At 37.8% G+C, this 18,025-nt stretch overlaps 1 protein-coding gene across 1 annotated transcript; it reads left to right on the top strand.

Moving 5' to 3' along the window:
- Positions 1–2,850: 2,850 nt before the first annotated feature.
- Positions 2,851–4,531, top strand: LOC121751286 (acid phosphatase 1-like). The gene is made up of 2 exons (XM_042146003.1): positions 2,851–3,341; positions 3,925–4,531. Exons 1-2 carry the CDS (start codon positions 2,938–2,940, stop codon positions 4,310–4,312), a joined length of 792 nt encoding a protein of 263 aa, XP_042001937.1. The 5' UTR covers positions 2,851–2,937; the 3' UTR covers positions 4,313–4,531.
- Positions 4,532–18,025: the final 13,494 nt, after the last annotated feature.

The raw sequence follows: 18,025 nt of genomic DNA, 5'->3' as shown, positions 1-18,025 counted from the left end.
CTTTCATTATAAATTGTGTATATATTGTGTTTACTACGTAGTTTTGTGTGTGTCAGAACTAATCCAAATATGATTATCATTGGCCCAACTAAAACTAGGGCCGATAATTTTTGATACGACACGATAATACGACACGGACCGGCACGAAATTAACACGACACGAGCACGCATGTTCAGAATTTGGGTCCTTATAGGGTCGACCCAATAAGAACACGAAGATAACGGGTTGGGTCGGTTCGTGTTTGGGTCGGGTTTGGGTTATACGTTTAAGAAAAAAAATTATTTTTTATTAATTAAAAAATTATTAAACTTTAATTTTTAATTATTTTTGTTGATTAAAAATATTATGCTTTAATTTTAATTAATAAAAAATATTATACTTTAATTTTAATTAATTAACAAATACTATACTTTAATTTTATTAATTAAAAATATTAATTATTTTTTTAATTATTTAATTTTATTATATAGATTTAATATTACTATAATTTAATTTATTATTTTGATTAAGAAAATAAATATTTTAATTTGGTAATTTTTTATTTTATCGTGTAATATCATGTTTAAATCGTATAATAACATCATGTTTTAGTCGTTATCGTGTCGTGTCAAGCTAACTTACTATCATTAATAGAGAGTTGACTTTTTTCTGGGTACACGATAACACGCACGAACCCGACACGAACCTGTTGAGTTGGGACACGATAAGAACCCGATGATTACGGGTTGGGTTGGGTTAGGACACGATTAGGTTGGGTCGATAATGGGTTGACACGATAACGACCCAACCCGCACGATTTGACAGCCCTTACTAAAACTATATCGGATAATGACAGGTGGAGTTTCTTTCCGATTAATGCGTTTCTTTTAAATTTACAATTATTGGCCTTAAATTCCCAAATAATTGATCTAGGCAGGTGAAAATATATAAATTAAACAATCGCTATCATAACACATTAAACTTAACCAATGATAGCAAATATAAGATCTAATATTCCAAATTTCAACTTAAGTAAACATTGATTCCAAATTTACAATACTATAGAAATAAAGTTTTATATAATAAAGAAAATTACATAGCTATCCATCGTCGCATTCCACTACGTCCACATCACTGCCATTTCAATAGAGAAAGAAATCAGGCGGCGGAAGAGCGATCGGAGAAGTCGGAGGCTAGCCGGGAAGCGATGGCGGAGTGATACATGGTCTCATGAAACGACGGCGCATCGCAAGTCATCTTCCGCAGCTGCCTGGCTTTCTCCTCCGTGAAAGAACCGGGAGCGAACCGGGTTTTTGGTGGCTTCCGATCCTCCTCGGCTGGTTTGATATAGTCCGGTTCGGAGGAGAAACCGAAAAGCGGAGCCCACCAGTTGGGAGATTTGTTGGCGTCGGCGGGTTGCAGCTGCACCTGCACCACCACAGGTCGGATCGGAAGCATGTTGGAAGTCATTTTTTGATGGAAGGGGGAGAGAGAGTGATGTATGATTAATGGAAATGGGGTTTGAGGGTTAATTTAAGATGGTTGGACCGTCACGTGAGAACAAAAGTGCTAACGCGTTGTTATCAATTTTATTTAATAAAAATATGTAAAAATAAAAATAAATACTACTACCTCCGTCCCCCAAAATTCGTCCCGGTTTGACCGGGCACGGGTTTTAAGGAATGTAATGGAAAGTGGATTGAAAAAATTAGTGGAATGTGGGCTTGACTTTTATATATTAGTTTTATAATAAAATGTGAGTAGGAATGAGTTAGTGGAATGTGGGGTCCACTACCAAAAATGGTAAAAGTGAAATGGGACAAATTTTGGGGGACGGACGAAAAAGGAAAGTTGGGACAAATTTTCAGGGACGGAGGGAGTACTATTTTATAAAATTGTGTTAGGATTACTGATGAAAGTAGAAATAATATTCCACTACTCCTCTATCGAGTGGCGAATCATTAAGGAACAGCACCGAGCTTAAGTTGGTGCTAGCCTAAAATTTTACTACTTTGCATCCTTGTCACATCCACAATTAACCTATCTGAGAACATTTTTTTTAGTTTAATAAACATGAGTTTGAATTTAATGAACATGTTGTGTTTGTGAGGTGGGGCAGGAAGCAAAGAAAGCATACTTCCTTCGTCCCATATAAGATGTCACACGTGTGAGATAGCACGAGATTTTAAGAGGTTTTGTATTGTATATTGAGTGACGAGAGAAAATATAATTTTTATATTCATGTAAGTGAGAACTTTTTCAAAAATGAAAATATAATATTTTTTGTGGAATAAACTTAAAAGAAATTGAAACATCTTTTATGGGATTTCATTGTGTAGGAGAACAGTAAATTTGCATTCTCTATCTGTTGTTTTAGTTTCAATTGGCAGAATTGTTGAGATAATGCATATGATTATAGTATATGTTAGATTCACTATGTCAAGAGACAATGATTTATAAGTTGACTTTTCTAAGTTATGAGACATGAGAGACAATATCTAGATTACTAAACAATTAGCTAAACCTATGTATGTGAATATGGACCGGACCTTAAACAAGGCCTACTAAGTAAACACAAAACATTCAAATCATTTAATTATTATCTTAATTATTTGTCTAGTTATGGTTGATATGTGGACAAGTACAAATCAAAGTTTGTTTAGAGAATTAGAAAAATGCCTAAAACTCATTTATTTAAAAAAAATACTATCATTTTAAAAGTAGTATTCTTCTCTTTTATAGTATTGATGTTGCTACTTGATTCAGTTATTTTGATCCATTATTACCGGACACAAAACTATTTCCAGTTATAGAGCTATATATTCGGGGAAAAAAGGATATATAAATAGTTGAATCCAACCGAACAGCTCCAAAATCACCCCAACCGGACCGGAAAACCTGGAAAAGCGCTTTTCTTGAAGCAGGAAAAGAGCTTTTCTTCAATCGGTTTTTCCGGCATGGCGTTCATCCAATGGGGCCTGGTCACGCTCGTCGTGATCCTCAGCGCTGGGCCCACTTGGTCAGCCCCTTCCATCATTCAGATGATGCCGGAAAAGGACACCACCCTTTTGGACGCCGACGTCCGCCTGAAATCCGACCACCTCTTCTGCAGCAGCTGGCGCTTCACGGTCGAGACCAACGACGCCGGCGCCTGGACGCGCGTCCCGGCGAGGTGCGTCGATTTCGTCAAGGAGTACATCACCGGTGACCTCTACGCCTCCGAGCTGGAGGCCGTCGCGGCCAATGCGGCCGACTACGCCAGGGCCATCGGGGTCTCCGGCGATGGCAGAGACGCCTGGGTTTTCGACATCGACGAGACCTTGCTCTCCAATGTCCCCTACTACGCCGTCAATGGATTCGGGTAACCAATCATTTTCCTTTCTAGAGTGGTACTGAATTTTATGAGGAGTTGGTAGGTACGGTATGTAGAGACAAAAATGTAGGTAAATATTTTAATGAAAATAGAGAGAAAAATATTTATTTTAAAGTATAGAAATTGTACATTTCGAGTGAGAAAATTAAAAAGGAAAAATAGAAATCTTGAATGCGCCGGATGAAACCGATGAAGTAATTTATCCAAATCCACAAGAATATAATAATAAATCAGTCTCTGTCTTGCCATCTCGATCCCACAATAAGAGTTCTGTCTTGCCATCTCGATCCGTCCACAATAAGAGTCTTATTTCACTTTTACCATAAGTGGTAGGTAGACCCCACATTCCACCAACCCATTTCATTCACATTCTATTATAAAATCAATATATAGCGAAACTCATATTCCACTAACTTATTCAACTCATTTTTCTTATATTTTTTAAAACTTATGCCCTTAATAAGAGTGACTCTTATTGTGGGACGGATGGAGTATCTTATATTATCAAGATAGACTAGTTTAAGCTGTAATCTTTGGTCTTGAGAAGATGCTACGTTTGTATTGGAAACAGATCACATATCTTTGATGAAGCTTCATTCAACGAATGGGTAGAGTTGACGGAGGCTCCAGCAATAGGTCCCGGGTTGAGATTGTACAAGGAGCTACAGAAGCTGGGCTTCACATTATTTCTGTTGACCGGACGGGGCGAATATCAGAGGCACGCTACCGAGCGCAACCTAATGTACGCTGGATTCACCAACTGGGAAAAGCTCATCGTCAGGGGAAACACTGATAAAGGTAAGCCGGCATCAGTTTTCAAATCGGAGAAGAGGAAGGAGATAGAGGATGCAGGTTACATAATCCACGGGAGCTCCGGAGATCAGTGGAGCGACTTGATGGGATTCGCTCTCGCAAGACGCTCCTTCAAACTACCCAACCCCTTATACCACATTGCCTAATATGGAGACAACAACAAGTCACTTTTTTGTCTGCTCCACAGCATTAGTTTTAGTTTTATGGAATTTTCTTGATTCAAAACATAAGAATGGATTGGCAGTTTGAGGTCACGGAAGTTCAGTTGAAGTCTCTTAGTTTTCGTTTATCTATCTGCATTTTTTCAAGATTTTAGGCTGCTGTAAATATTATTGACTTTTATGAACATAATAATTTTAAGTCAAATGCTGCGCTACCTTGATGTGATGAAAAGTTTTACCGCTGCATTGTTCATTGCATCAGATCCTTGGCGTTGTAAATGATCAAAATACAAAATTACGACTAAAACATTACTAATAACTAATTACTACTAATAATAAATATGATCCTAAAATTTATACTACTATAAATGGAAATTACAATCTCAGTTCTGAAAGTATTAGTGTAATAACTATTTTGATAAACAAACAGAAATTGTAATAAGCTGGCATATTTATCATTTTTTTGATAAAAAAATTAAAATTTTAAAAAATTGTTTTATGATTTATGACTATTCTATTACATAATTATCAGTCTGAACTGCACTTTATATCCGTTAGCTATGTTTTACTAAGATAATGAGAATTATCTTGACTTTTAATATGTTGTTTGGTATACAAGATAAATGAAATATAGGCCCATATTTTCTTACCAGCCCGGTTAAGCCCATACTGTTTTTCATGTATGACTTAGATTAATTTAACCCACCAAATAGGTATGTTTATTCATCTACATCAATCAAATTCCATGCTAGTTAATAATACTCCATCCGTCTCTTAAAAATAGACAATACTTGAAACGAGATGAGTTTTAATGCACAATTGATAAAGTAAGAGAGAGATAGAAAGAAAAATTGAAACATTTATGTATTTTTATACTAAAAAGGAAAATGAAACATCTATTATTGGATAAAGGGAATAGTGAATTTCTCATGATTAATTTTTTTCCGATGAATTAAAGTTTATTTTTTTTCAAAGTTCATGTCAGTCCCATAAAAATAGTCTTATTTTTTACTTTGGTTCGTCCCACAAAAATAGTCATCTTTCATTTTTGGCAAGTTTTTCTCTTATGAAATGAGTCTCATTCTCCACTAACAATACTCCAATTACTTTTTTCTTTTTACTTCTCTTAGTTTACCAATTTTGCATTAAAACATGTGTCTTTCCCAAAATCCCTATTTTTATGGGACAGAGAGAGTACATTACAAGCTCGCCCTATAAATTACGTCGTTTAAGGGAAACGATGGTCAGATACACATCCCGAAACGCCATGTAGGATTAAATTTGTGCAAATGAAAATTTAAGGTAAATTTATTAGTACCAGTTAAAACTTGATGTATTTTTTAACCACATTTAAAGTTTATGATAAAAGCATGAATTGACCAAAAGTGGGTATTACCTCCATCCCAAAAAAATGTCTCGTTTCTTTTTTTGGTTTGATCCACTAAAAATATCACATTTTCATTTCTAATAAAAAATCTTTCTCATATTAATATATATTTTCTCTCTCTGATTAATACAGAAAATAAAACCTCCTAAAATTTCATGCCATCCCACAAATATGACATTTTTGTGGGAGATATTTTTGCTATTAATCCTAGAAGAGAATCATATAATTGAATGTAGAACTTACAAATTAGACCTAAATAAAGGAGATTATAAAATTTCCTACATGTTACTCCCTCTGTCCGCGAATAGGAGTCTCATTTTTCCATGTTAGTCCGTTCGTGAACAGTAGCCCGGTTCACTTTACCACAAATGGTAATATGGTCTCTGTCACGCCCGCATTTTTTAAGTATAGAAAACACGATTGATCGCGACTAGGGGATGATTAAAGAAGCGAGGAAGAAAGGGGAAAAATAACACAAAACGACCATAGCTCGAATAAAATCAGAGTATCTCAACAATACATGCACTCAAAAGAAGGACAACTACTCAGCGGAAGCATTTGAGAGAAGGAATATGCCACGTGTGAAGACATGACACACACTAGACACGTAGATTTCTTCAACGACCTTGCTCAACACTCACCACGCCCGCCACGCTCAACCTGCACATTTTTAAAAAGAAATGCAGGGCTGAGTACTTGATGCACTCAGTGGACTCATGCCGAAATTTACTTACATCCTTCGAATGGTTCGCACCTAGCTTGCTCCAAAGTTTCACGCAATTCCAAGAAAAGTTTCATGGTTCACCGGCCTCCATTCGCACTCTCGATCTCCTTGCCTCATCGTGCCTTGACAAATTAGGGGTTCACCCTAAACTTTCAGATTCTCGTTCGTTTTCGTCACTCGGGAAAGTGATGGATTATCTCAACTTAAACTACGGTTCGCGCGTATTCAATCTAGCCTACAACATAAGCACTCTATGTTCGCAACATACTTCATCATCATTCATACATAAAGATAACCAAGTATAACACACAACATTTTAACATCGCAAAGCAAAACACTTTCATACTTTAAAACTCAAACTCGAAATCAAACTCATAATTTCTCTTCAAAACTTGCTCTTTTCTCAAACATTAGAAAATACTATTCTCAATTTAAAACCAATCCCTCACGGAAAGATTTTACTTCCTCGTTCTTATAAAAATTTTCTCCTATTTCATTCTAAAAAATCCTCTCATTTTCCTTCCTCCAAAACTTTCTCATAAAAACATTCTAAAAAAAACATGTTACCTTTTTCTCGGTTGAGTGCGACGAGTCGGGATGTTGAGTCTTTAATGCATAATTATTATTATCATTATTATCATTGTCACTATTATTTTAGTCTAGCGAAACAAGTCTATACTAAGACTGAAAAAAACTCTCGGGTCCAGAGCGGAAAGAAAAATTGCGCTGATACCACTTTGTCACACCCGCATTTTCGAAGGATAGAAAGCACGGTTGATCGCGACTAGGGGAGGATTAAAGAAGCGGGGAAGAAAGGGAAAAACAACACAAAACGACCATAGCTCGAAACAAATGGGAATAACTCGAATACAATCAGAGTATCTCAACAATACATGCACTCAAAAGGACAACTACTCAGCGGGAGCATTTGAGAAAAGGAATATGCCACGTGTCAAGACATGACACACTCTAGACACTTAGATTTCTTCAACGACCTTGCTCAACACCCACCGCGCCAGTCACGCTCAACCTGCACATTTTTAAAAAGAAATGCAGGGCTGAGTACTTGATGCACTCAGTGGACTCATGCTGAAAACATTTTATAAAATATTGTGTCAGCATTTGAAAGTGAACTCGGGGTTTTACAAAAGACCAAGTCACCAAAACATTTTTTCACTCAAAAGTATGGTTGCAACCCATTTTTCTCCTTCATATATATGATATAAATATATGAAGTTAATTTAAAAAAAAAAAAAACCCATTTTTCTCGCGGTGTCAGCATTTGTCTTTCCTCCTTGTTATAGGAGTTGATTTGTAATTCCTCCTTCATATATATGATATAAATATATGAAGTTAATTTAAAAAAAAAAAACTCATTTTTCTCTCTCCTCGTATCATATCTGAACCTCCTATGTGAAACGAGAACGTTGCCACATTCTCAATCACCGGACCGGCCAACTCGAAAGCTAGCGCACGATCCCCTCTGTGTACACTAGCTTGAATAGGGACTCGCTCCCTAGACAAACCCGAATTCGATTAAACTCATAACTTCTAGTAGGGACTCGCTCCCCACTAGGCGATCAGATAGGCACATCCTCAAAAACTAAAATACGGCATGACACAATACATTTCACATAAAAATATATTTAGGGCATTGCCCTTATTTAAAAAGAAAGCACACCTCGTTCTCTTAATATTCTTAACTTGAAAACTCTCACTTCGCCTTACTCGCTTGAGAAAGTAACCCTTTTGAAATAATATGATATGCAAAATTAGACTTTGCAAAATAATTAAATTTACCAATGCATGCATCCTAAGGGTCTGCGCTCCAATTATTCTTCCATCTTTTCTTAAAGAAAACTTCACATATAGCAATTCAATTAATAATTAAACTAGTTCAACCACCAATTAAACAAATACTAAAGAGAAAAGAGTCACTAGTTAAAAATGCTCCCAGCCACATACGGTACCTTCCTTTTTTTTAACACAACATCTTCAAATAGAAACAAACTAAATAATTCAAGTTACTCCCACCTACTCTTCGTCTCCTGTTATGAGGATTGGGGCAAAACTGCACAATCAGTCAAGTTCGGTGTTAGCCGAGCTTAATCGTGCGCGGCAGGGACTGATATACTGTTAGGTGATTGATTGCAGCTCGGTGTTAGCCGAGCTTATTCGTGCTCGGTGATTAGTCGAGCTTGCTGGTGCTCGGTATTGGCCGAACTTAGTCGAGTTCGGTATTAGCCGAACTTAGTCGAGTTCGGTGTTGGCCGAACTTAGTCGAGTTCGGTGTTGGCCGTTGTTATTAACTGATGCATAGACAAACGTGAGCCGTCGGATGCGATTAGTTAGTTAGCTTAAATGACAGCCGTTGGATTTGTTTTGGTTGTTAGATTAGTGTTATATAGAGTGAATAACCGAGCTGTGCAAGCAGAGAGAGAGAAAGATTTTTCATCCATCAGTTTGTAATCTTCCACAAGAAATTGAATACAAGATTTCCATTAATTCTCCGAGAGTTGTTCTTAGCTTTATTCATTTTCATATCGAGTGTTTGTTCTTCTTGTTCCGGAATCGATCTTGTTGTGATAGCAAGATTGAGTCGCGTATTTGCTACCATTACAAATTGGCGCCGTCTGTGGGAAAAACGAAGAAGGACGACGCATTCAACAATGTCTACCACGAAGTTCGACGTTGAGCGGTTCACCGGCGAAAATGATTTCGGCCTGTGGAGATTGAAAATGAAAGCTGTTCTTATGCAGCAAGGAGTCTGGGATTATGTCAAATCCAAGGCGGATGAGGAGGAGATTCAAGGAATGGATGCGGCGAAATCTCAAGAACTGGAATACAAGGCGTATAGCTCGATTGTCTTGTGCCTCAGCGATAGAGTCTTGAGGGAGGTTCAAAAGGAAGATGATGCCGCAGGAGTTTGGGAGAAGTTAGAGAAAATCTATATGGAGAAGTCGATCTCAAATAGATTGCATCTCAAACAAAGGTTATTCAATTTCAAGTTTTCTGACTCCAAGAACTTAGCAGATCAATTAGAAGATTTTCGCAAGTGCATAGATGATCTTGAGAGTGTGGATGATGCCATGAAAGATGAGGATAAAGCTTTGATGTTATTGAATGCTCTGCCTCAGAGTTTTGAGCAATTTAAAGACTCAATACTTCTTGGAAGGGATTCGAAGGTGACTTTAGACGAGGTATATTCTGCATTAAAGCTGAAGGGAATGCAGAAATCTGTCAGCAAGCAAATCGATCAAGCTGCTGAAAGCCTTAATGTGAAGACTGCATCAAAGAAACAATTCAAATTCAAGAAACCCTCATCTGATAAATGGAGACCACGGGGTGCGAAGGAAGGTGATCAGAAGGAGTCAAGAAGTTGTTTTTGGTGTAAGAAACCAGGACACATCAAGCAAAATTGCTTTGCTTGGAAGAAAAGACAAGCTGAAAATCACAAAGCAGATGGTACAGCAGCTATCACTGAGGAAATTGAAGAGGCAAGAGCTCTCAATGTGGTGGAGGATAGTCCATTATCAAGGCTGTGGATCATGGATTCAGGTTGCAGTTTCCATATGTCCTCCAACCTTGACTGGTTCCAAGATTTAAAGGAATCTGAAGGCTCGGTGTTGCTAGGAGATGATCATGTGTGTGATGTAAGGGGTGTTGGGAACATATGCTTGAGGATGGAAGATGGATCACTGCGAAAGCTTACTGATGTAAGGTACATCCCATCCATCAAGAGAAATTTGATCTCATTGGGACTTCTTGAGAAGATAGGTTATAGATTGACCCTTTATGGTGGAGAAATGCTTGTTACAAAGGATGGCCAGACGATTATGAGAGCTATCAGAAGTAATGTACTCTATTATCTACAAGCTGAGCCTATTGATGGTTCTGCAAATTCAACTCAACAAACCATCAATTGGCATACAAGGCTCGGGCATGTAGGAGTTGCTGGGATGATGCAGTTGGTGAAACAAGGCATAATTCAGATGTCTGAGTCTGATGTACAAAGACACATTGGATCTTGTGAGGAGTGCATACTTGGTAAGAGCAAAAAACTGCCATATGGAGTGGGCAAGCACACATCGAAAGAGCCTCTCCAATATGTTCACAGTGACATATGGGGACCTGCACCAGTGAATAGCCTTGGAGGAGGCAGGTATTTCTTATCCTTTGTTGATGATTTTTCAAGGAAGGTTTGGATAGTAATAATGAAAGACAAGTCAGAAACATTCCAGAGGTTTCAAGAATGGTGTGTAGGTGTTGAGTTGGAGAAAGGAAAGCCATTGAGGTGTCTTAGGACTGACAACGGGCTTGAGTTCTTGTCCCATGAATTTGATGGATTCTGTAAAGATAAGGGGATAAAGAGGCACAGAACAGTCCCTCACAACCCACAACAAAATGGGGTTGCTGAGAGGATCAATAGAACCATTCTTGAAAGGGTGAGGTGCATGTTAATAGCGTCTGGAATGTCTAAACCATTTTGGGGTGAAGCAGCCTCTACTGCTGTTGTTTTGATCAATAAATGTCCTTCAGCTGCCATTGAAAATCAGACCCCAGACAGCAAATGGTATGGATCTTATGGGGATTATTCAAAACTGAGGCCATTTGGGTGTAGAGCTTATGCTCACATAAAGCAAGGTAAATTGGAACCTAGAGCTCTCAGGTGTGTAATGATTGGGTATCAGATGGGAGTCAGTGGGTACAGGCTGTGGTGCTGTGAGGAAGGAAACAAGAAAGTGGTGGTTAGCAGAGATGTGATCTTCAAAGAATCTGAAATGCCTTTCCTCAACAAGGATAATCAGAAAGTTCATTTTGAGGTGGAGAACCAGAAAGTAACTACAGATGTAACTCAGACTGATCTAAATGCTACATCTGATGTCAGTGGTGGTGGAGCTTCTGGAATGCAAGCTGAAATCAGAACACCAGAGAGAGTGATTGCCAGAAACAGAGCAAAGAGGAATATTAAGCTCCCTTCTAGATTTAATGATTATGACATGATGCACTATGCACTGGCAGTGGCTGAACAGATGGATTACCATGAACCTTCATCTTATAAAGAAGCAATCAGAAGCCCTGAAAAGGATCAGTGGTTGTTAGCTATGCAAGAGGAGATTGATAGCTTGTATAAAAACCACACATGGATCTTGGTACTGAGGCCTACTGATCAGAAAACAGTAGGGTGCAAATGGATTTACAAAAAGAAGGTTGAGGCCTTCAACAACAACCATATCAGGTTCAAAGCAAGGTTGGTGGCTAAGGGGTTCACACAGAGGGAGGGTGTGGATTACAATGAAATTTTCTCACCTGTTGTCAAACACAGCTCCATCAGGCTATTACTTGCTATAGTTGCTCAAAGAGATTGGGAATTGCAACAACTTGATGTTAAAACTGCTTTTCTCCATGGTGAACTTGAAGAAAAAATATACATGGAGCAACCACCTGGTTTTGTGAAGCCAGGAGATGAAAAGAAAGTGTGTTTGCTAAAAAGAAGTCTCTATGGTCTAAAACAAAGCTCAAGGCAGTGGTACCTGAGGTTCAATGTGTTCATGCAGAAGATTGGGTTTGAAAAATCTTTGTATGATCACTGTGTGTTCATCAAGAGAAGAGGTGGAGTCGCTGTAGCATATCTACTGTTATATGTAGATGATATGCTGATCTCTGCAGAGCATAAGGAAGAGGTGGAGTTAGTGAAGGCTGATCTGAAATCTGAATTCGATATGAAAGATCTTGGTGATGCCAAGAAGATTCTTGGGATGGAAATTATCAGAGATAGAGATCACAAGCAGATATGGCTGACTCAAAGGGATTATATCAGTAGTGTGATCAAGAAATTCCAGATGGATCATAGCAAACCAGTGAGCATGCCCCTGAGTTCACAGTTCAAGCTCAGCAGCAATCAAAGCCCTAAAGATGATGAACAGAGAAGAGAAATGGATAAGGTCCCATATGCAAACATAGTGGGGAGTATCATGTACACCATGGTGTGTACAAGGCCAGATATCAGCCAGGCAATAAGTGTTGTGAGCAGGTACATGGCTGATCCGGGTATACAGCATTGGCAAGCTTTAAAATGGATATTAAGGTATCTCAATGGCACTCGGGATTATGGCATACTGTTTGATGGAAGTAAGAATTTTGATACACAGCCTCTATTGGGATATTGTGATTCTGATTTTGCAACTAACATTGACACAAGGAAGTCCCAATCCGGCTATGTTTTCTGCATGTATGGAGCTGCTGTAAGTTGGAAATCGAGTTTGCAATCTGTGGTGGCACTCTCAACAACTGAGGCAGAATATATTTCCATGGCTGAGGCTGTAAAGGAGAGCATGTGGCTGAAAGGAATCTGCTCGGATTTTGGAGTCGATCAAGAAGCTGTGACTGTATTATGTGATTCAAATAGTGCCATATGTCTATCAAAACATCAGACATTCCATGAGAGGAGCAAGCATGTGGATGTTAAGCTTCATTTTGTGAGGGATGAAGTTGAAAAGGGCTCAGTAAAGATTGAGAAAGTAGCTACTGAGCACAATGCTGCTGATATGCTAACAAAGGTGTTACCCGGACTTAAGTTGAAGTATTGCATGGATTTGGTGAATCTGATTCAGCTGGAGTGATTGTGGAAGATGGATATGCTCTGTGGATTGTCCAGTTGTGTCCCAAGGTGGAGATTTGTTATGAGGATTGGGGCAAAACTGCACAATCAGTCAAGCTCGGTGTTAGCCGAGCTTAATCGTGCGCGGCAGGGACTGATATACTGTTAGGTGATTGATTGCAGCTCGGTGTTAGCCGAGCTTATTCGTGCTCGGTGATTAGTCGAGCTTGCTGGTGCTCGGTATTGGCCGAACTTAGTCGAGTTCGGTATTAGCCGAACTTAGTCGAGTTCGGTGTTGGCCGAACTTAGTCGAGTTCGGTGTTGGCCGTTGTTATTAACTGATGCATAGACAAACGTGAGCCGTCGGATGCGATTAGTTAGTTAGCTTAAATGACAGCCGTTGGATTTGTTTTGGTTGTTAGATTAGTGTTATATAGAGTGAATAACCGAGCTGTGCAAGCAGAGAGAGAGAAAGATTTTTCATCCATCAGTTTGTAATCTTCCACAAGAAATTGAATACAAGATTTCCATTAATTCTCCGAGAGTTGTTCTTAGCTTTATTCATTTTCATATCGAGTGTTTGTTCTTCTTGTTCCGGAATCGATCTTGTTGTGATAGCAAGATTGAGTCGCGTATTTGCTACCATTACATCTCCCTCTTTTAAATCTGCGCCAGCAGCAGCCGCCGTCCATGGCCGCTGCAAATCGCTGCCGTCACCGCCTCTTCATCGCCGAGCAGCCTTCAATCACCGCTGTTGTTCGCCGTTCAGCAGAATTGGAGCCGCCTCGCCGTCGTTGTCTGTCGGCGGTCAGCTTCTCTAACCGGTAAGTTTTCCTCTCCCTTTTTCCCCAATCCACTCTTATTAAGTTTTCTAATTATTTGATTTCAGTTATTAATGGGCATCAAGAATTTGAGATTGGAAGAAAAAAAAACAACATCTAAGCATTAAAGATTGAGAAGATTGAGGCTTTAATAAATCATTCAACAAATTCCCAAGGGTGAATTAAATTCTCGTGGAGGAACTACTGTGAATCATGAAAATATGCAGCGAGAATTTCATATGTAATTGGGAGGGATATACCTTTTTGGAGGGGAGAAAGATTTTGCAATTGCAGGAAGGAATGAAACTCACGGCTTTCTCTACTCCCTTTGCTATCTCAGAATTTGGAGGAAAGGTAAAGACTGTGGAATGGTCTGTGTGTATATATATATTACTATGGATGTGTGTATCTTTAAAGATTGGATTTGGTTTGTTGGAGAGATTTTAGGGAGTGGAGATATGAGGAAATTGTTTGGTGATGAGGTTTGGAGAAATATATTTGACCAAGTGATCAACTAGGAAAAGATTTAACTAGATTAGTTTGATTTTTTTTCTCTCCTTTATTTTTCGGGGTGTTATAGTCTCTCATTCCCCTAACTAATTTCACTCACATTTTATTTAAAAATAATATATATACAAGTGGATCATATTCCACTAACTCTTTTTTATTCATTTTTTCTTAACATTTCTTAAAACCTGTGCCGTCAAGAAGTGGGACTCCTACCGACGGACTAAGGGAGGGAGTATTCACCAATAATCTGGAGCTTTTAGTCTAATAAATGACAATGCAATAAAACTTTGTATTTCTATTATTAAAAAAATAAATAATCATGCAAGACAGCCGTGAATATATGAAGTGTGCCGAAATTGAAAATGGTGCTCACATTGTCAGAAAGAAGCTTTTAAAACCATGGCCTCAAATAATGATAACCTCAACTACCGATTACCTAACACCCCAAATTTCAGAAACAAATTTTTAGAAACAGAATGAAGTCAATTTGACCTGGATCCAAGGATTCTATGATCCATTTCCTAAGCAAATTTCCTTTTGTGATGTTTGATCTTCATATTTTTGTGAGTTTGATTTTCAATTTCTCAATAAAAACAAGGATAAAGTAGATCCAACCACAAAAATTGAATCTAAACTAGAATGGATGAAAGATTAGAAAAGGAAAGCATGTGTATATTGATGAGATAAGGGAGCTGCAACCATAGGACCTTAACCACAAAGATGAAGACAACCCTAGGCAACTTTCATTAGCTCTATCACCCCTTGGATCCACTACTCAATGGATACTGATAAGGCTAATTTCATGCATCGGTTATGAGGTTAAATTCTATGATTTATGTGAACTAAAATATGTTTTAAGTTCAGGTGCGCAGAGAATCTGCCAGGTCAAGGGAACAGAAGGAAAAATCCACCAGGCAAAGGAAACTGAAGGAAAAGTGGAGTGAAGAAGTCAGTTGCAACCTGACCCAGGAGATCAAGGAAGCAGTTGTGAGCAGAAAAATGTCTTGTTTAAAGGACTTTCTAGGAGGGCACAATCGACAATTCAGCAGAGGAACTACCCTAGAAGTTCGAGCCTCAACTATAAATAGAGACAACATGAAGAGAGGGGATCATCATTCACCTTTCGTTCTTAGCTCATCACTCACACACATCATTTCTCTGCTCACTTAGATACTTATGGCGTAAAATTCTGGGAATTCGTGGTGGTCTAGCTTGGATTTTGTGGTGTAACACTGTCCTCATGAAGGGCGAAGATACAATTTATCGTTTTCTATTGCTTTCTGTTGCTTTAAGCCGAGACTTCACCGTTATAGAAGCTCGGCGTTTATTGCTTCTGTGTTGAACTTTGATTATCGTTGCTATGGAATTTCAAGTTTTCTGTTCAGCTGCTTCAGATGTTTGATTGTTGGTATTTACTGTTTTGGGTACTTTTCGCAACTGTTGTTTGAATCGGAGTGGAGATCGGGTTGATCGAAGTTGGTTTGTCGTTGAATTGTTTGAATCGGAGTTGAGGAGTATGGGTTTGACGTATTGGAGGTTTTTCTCTGTTGATCTGAGTAGAATTGTTAAAAGGAGTTGTGGATCTGAGTTGTGAAATTTTGAATTTTGCATGGTTATGGATAATTACTGTTTTCTGCTTGTTTGCTCGGCCTAGTAGTTTAGATCTAGTCGTTCGTGTTCGATCGTAATGTTTGCAGCAGGTTCTGTGATTGCTCTGTTTCGTATGCTTGATACTCTGTTTTCAGCTCTGTTATTTCAATTGTTGGAGAAGATGAAGGTAAAAGTTAGTTAGTAGTCGGATCTGTCGTCTGTGTTGTTTACTTTTTGCTGTTTTTCCATCGTACTGCGTGATTCGGGAAAATGGTCCCCATTGCATATTCACGCTTTGTTAGCCGTTTTAGGAAACCAGCTTACCCGATCAAGTAGCTTAGTCATTGCGTTTCTTTAGTTAAATCATCATTTTTGTTACCCATGCATGCTTACGTTCTCTTTCTGTTTCTTAGGTCCAGTAGATGGAGTAACCTGCTTTTGATTTCCCAACTCTAATAGTTTAATTTCTCAACCCACTTGTTGCGTGGCAGCAGCCAAACTCTCCCAAAACCCTCTTAATGCGAGCTAACACATCCGTTCTTGTGAGATCGATCAATTACTTCCCTATACTAGCCAATATTGGATAATAGTTTTCATATAGTAGTACTTCTTATTTATTTATGAGTGCTTTTCACATAGAATACCAAATAAACAACGATATTATATAAATAAATAAATTTCTAACTTAGTAGGGTGTTGAGCCCTTATTGAAGGCATGTGTAATCCAACTAGAAAAATTGGCGGTTTTCACCACAAACAAAATCTAGCATAGTAAGCGAAGCTATTACTATGAGAGGGTCAATTATCCAATATAAATCACACATTGGAGTCTTGGACATCTCTCATATTAAAGCCAGATATTAAAGCAAAGGTACTTACTAAAAAAAGTTTGAAGCTGAGATTGACTATTCAGTATTCACGATCACGCATGTCCACTCCTGCGTAAGGAGTGAAAAATAAAAATAAAATGCTAAAATTGAAACGTCAGATATTTTCTCAAGCGTGATATATTAATTCCATTAAAATTATTAGCTACTTTTTTACGAAGCTATAAGAGTACAGAAGCTCTCCTCCTCCTTGATTTTTAACCTTATAAATCTGAAAAAATCTCGATATTTAGTTCAAAAATTTCCACGGTAAAATATTGTTTTGCTTGGAACTAATACTGTGAAATCTTGTTATTATATAAAAATACCATAGAATTATCGAGCTATACATTCAAATTGAAATTTATGAGATAAAAAGCATAAAAAATATAAATCTTGATGATACAAGATAAAAATTTAGTACTCCTTATTTAAAAAAAATTAGTACTTGGTGCTTGTAAACAGTTCATCGCTTGGGATAAAATTTAGTTCTGAATTGGGCGGGATATAAAGTGGGCTGAATTGAGTTGGGTTTAGGTGTTTCTTTTTTAATCATGGTGAACTGGCCAAGTGGACTAGAACTCAGACGGCAAAGCATTATAAATTTAATACTATAAAAATGTTCATACAAAATCTATCATTTGAAAATTTTAATGAATAAGGACTATCATTGTCCATATCTGATATCTTATTGTACGACTCCTCAACAAATTTCTCTTCGCATATACTTCTATTATATGCTTGAATACCAAGTATATGGTTATTGTTTATCAGAAGCTTTAACAATTCATTCATAAAGCTATTGAAAATAGATTGCAGTCATGTGGAAGTTTACTCAACTAGGTAACCCAGTTGATTGTTAACTAAAATCTTTAACGTCATTTCTGTTAGATGCATGATAAAATAAAATTAGGTATAGAAATATTACTCAATATTTTAAGAGGTAGCAACACGAATAAGGAATGATTTGACAAGACTATGAACTATTGTCTTCAACACCACTTTGATGTTGCGTTCCAACAACACATGGACCTCCAAAGTATTTGCATATTTTATCCCTTTTTAGTGAAGATATATATATATATATATATATATATATATATATATATATATTCTTTTTTTAAAAAAAATATTAAGTTCTTCATCACCTAATCAGCCAAACGCCACCCTATAAAACCTGATCAATGGCATTTTTCTAA

The sequence above is a fragment of the Salvia splendens genome, chromosome 10, assembly GCF_004379255.2.
Source record: "Salvia splendens isolate huo1 chromosome 10, SspV2, whole genome shotgun sequence".
Taxonomy (NCBI): domain Eukaryota; kingdom Viridiplantae; phylum Streptophyta; class Magnoliopsida; order Lamiales; family Lamiaceae; genus Salvia; species Salvia splendens.
Note: the sequence above shows the minus strand (reverse complement) of the source record. Positions and strands in the feature narration are given on the sequence as shown.

Bases quoted from the DNA above. Each gene is read 5' to 3' on its own strand.
- LOC121751286 (XM_042146003.1), top strand. From the start codon at position 2,938: ATGGCGTTCATCCAATGGGGCCTGGTCACGCTCGTCGTGATCCTCAGC. The intron at 3,342-3,924 runs GTAACCAATCAT...TATTGGAAACAG, and splicing joins TACGCCGTCAATGGATTCGG to ATCACATATCTTTGATGAAG.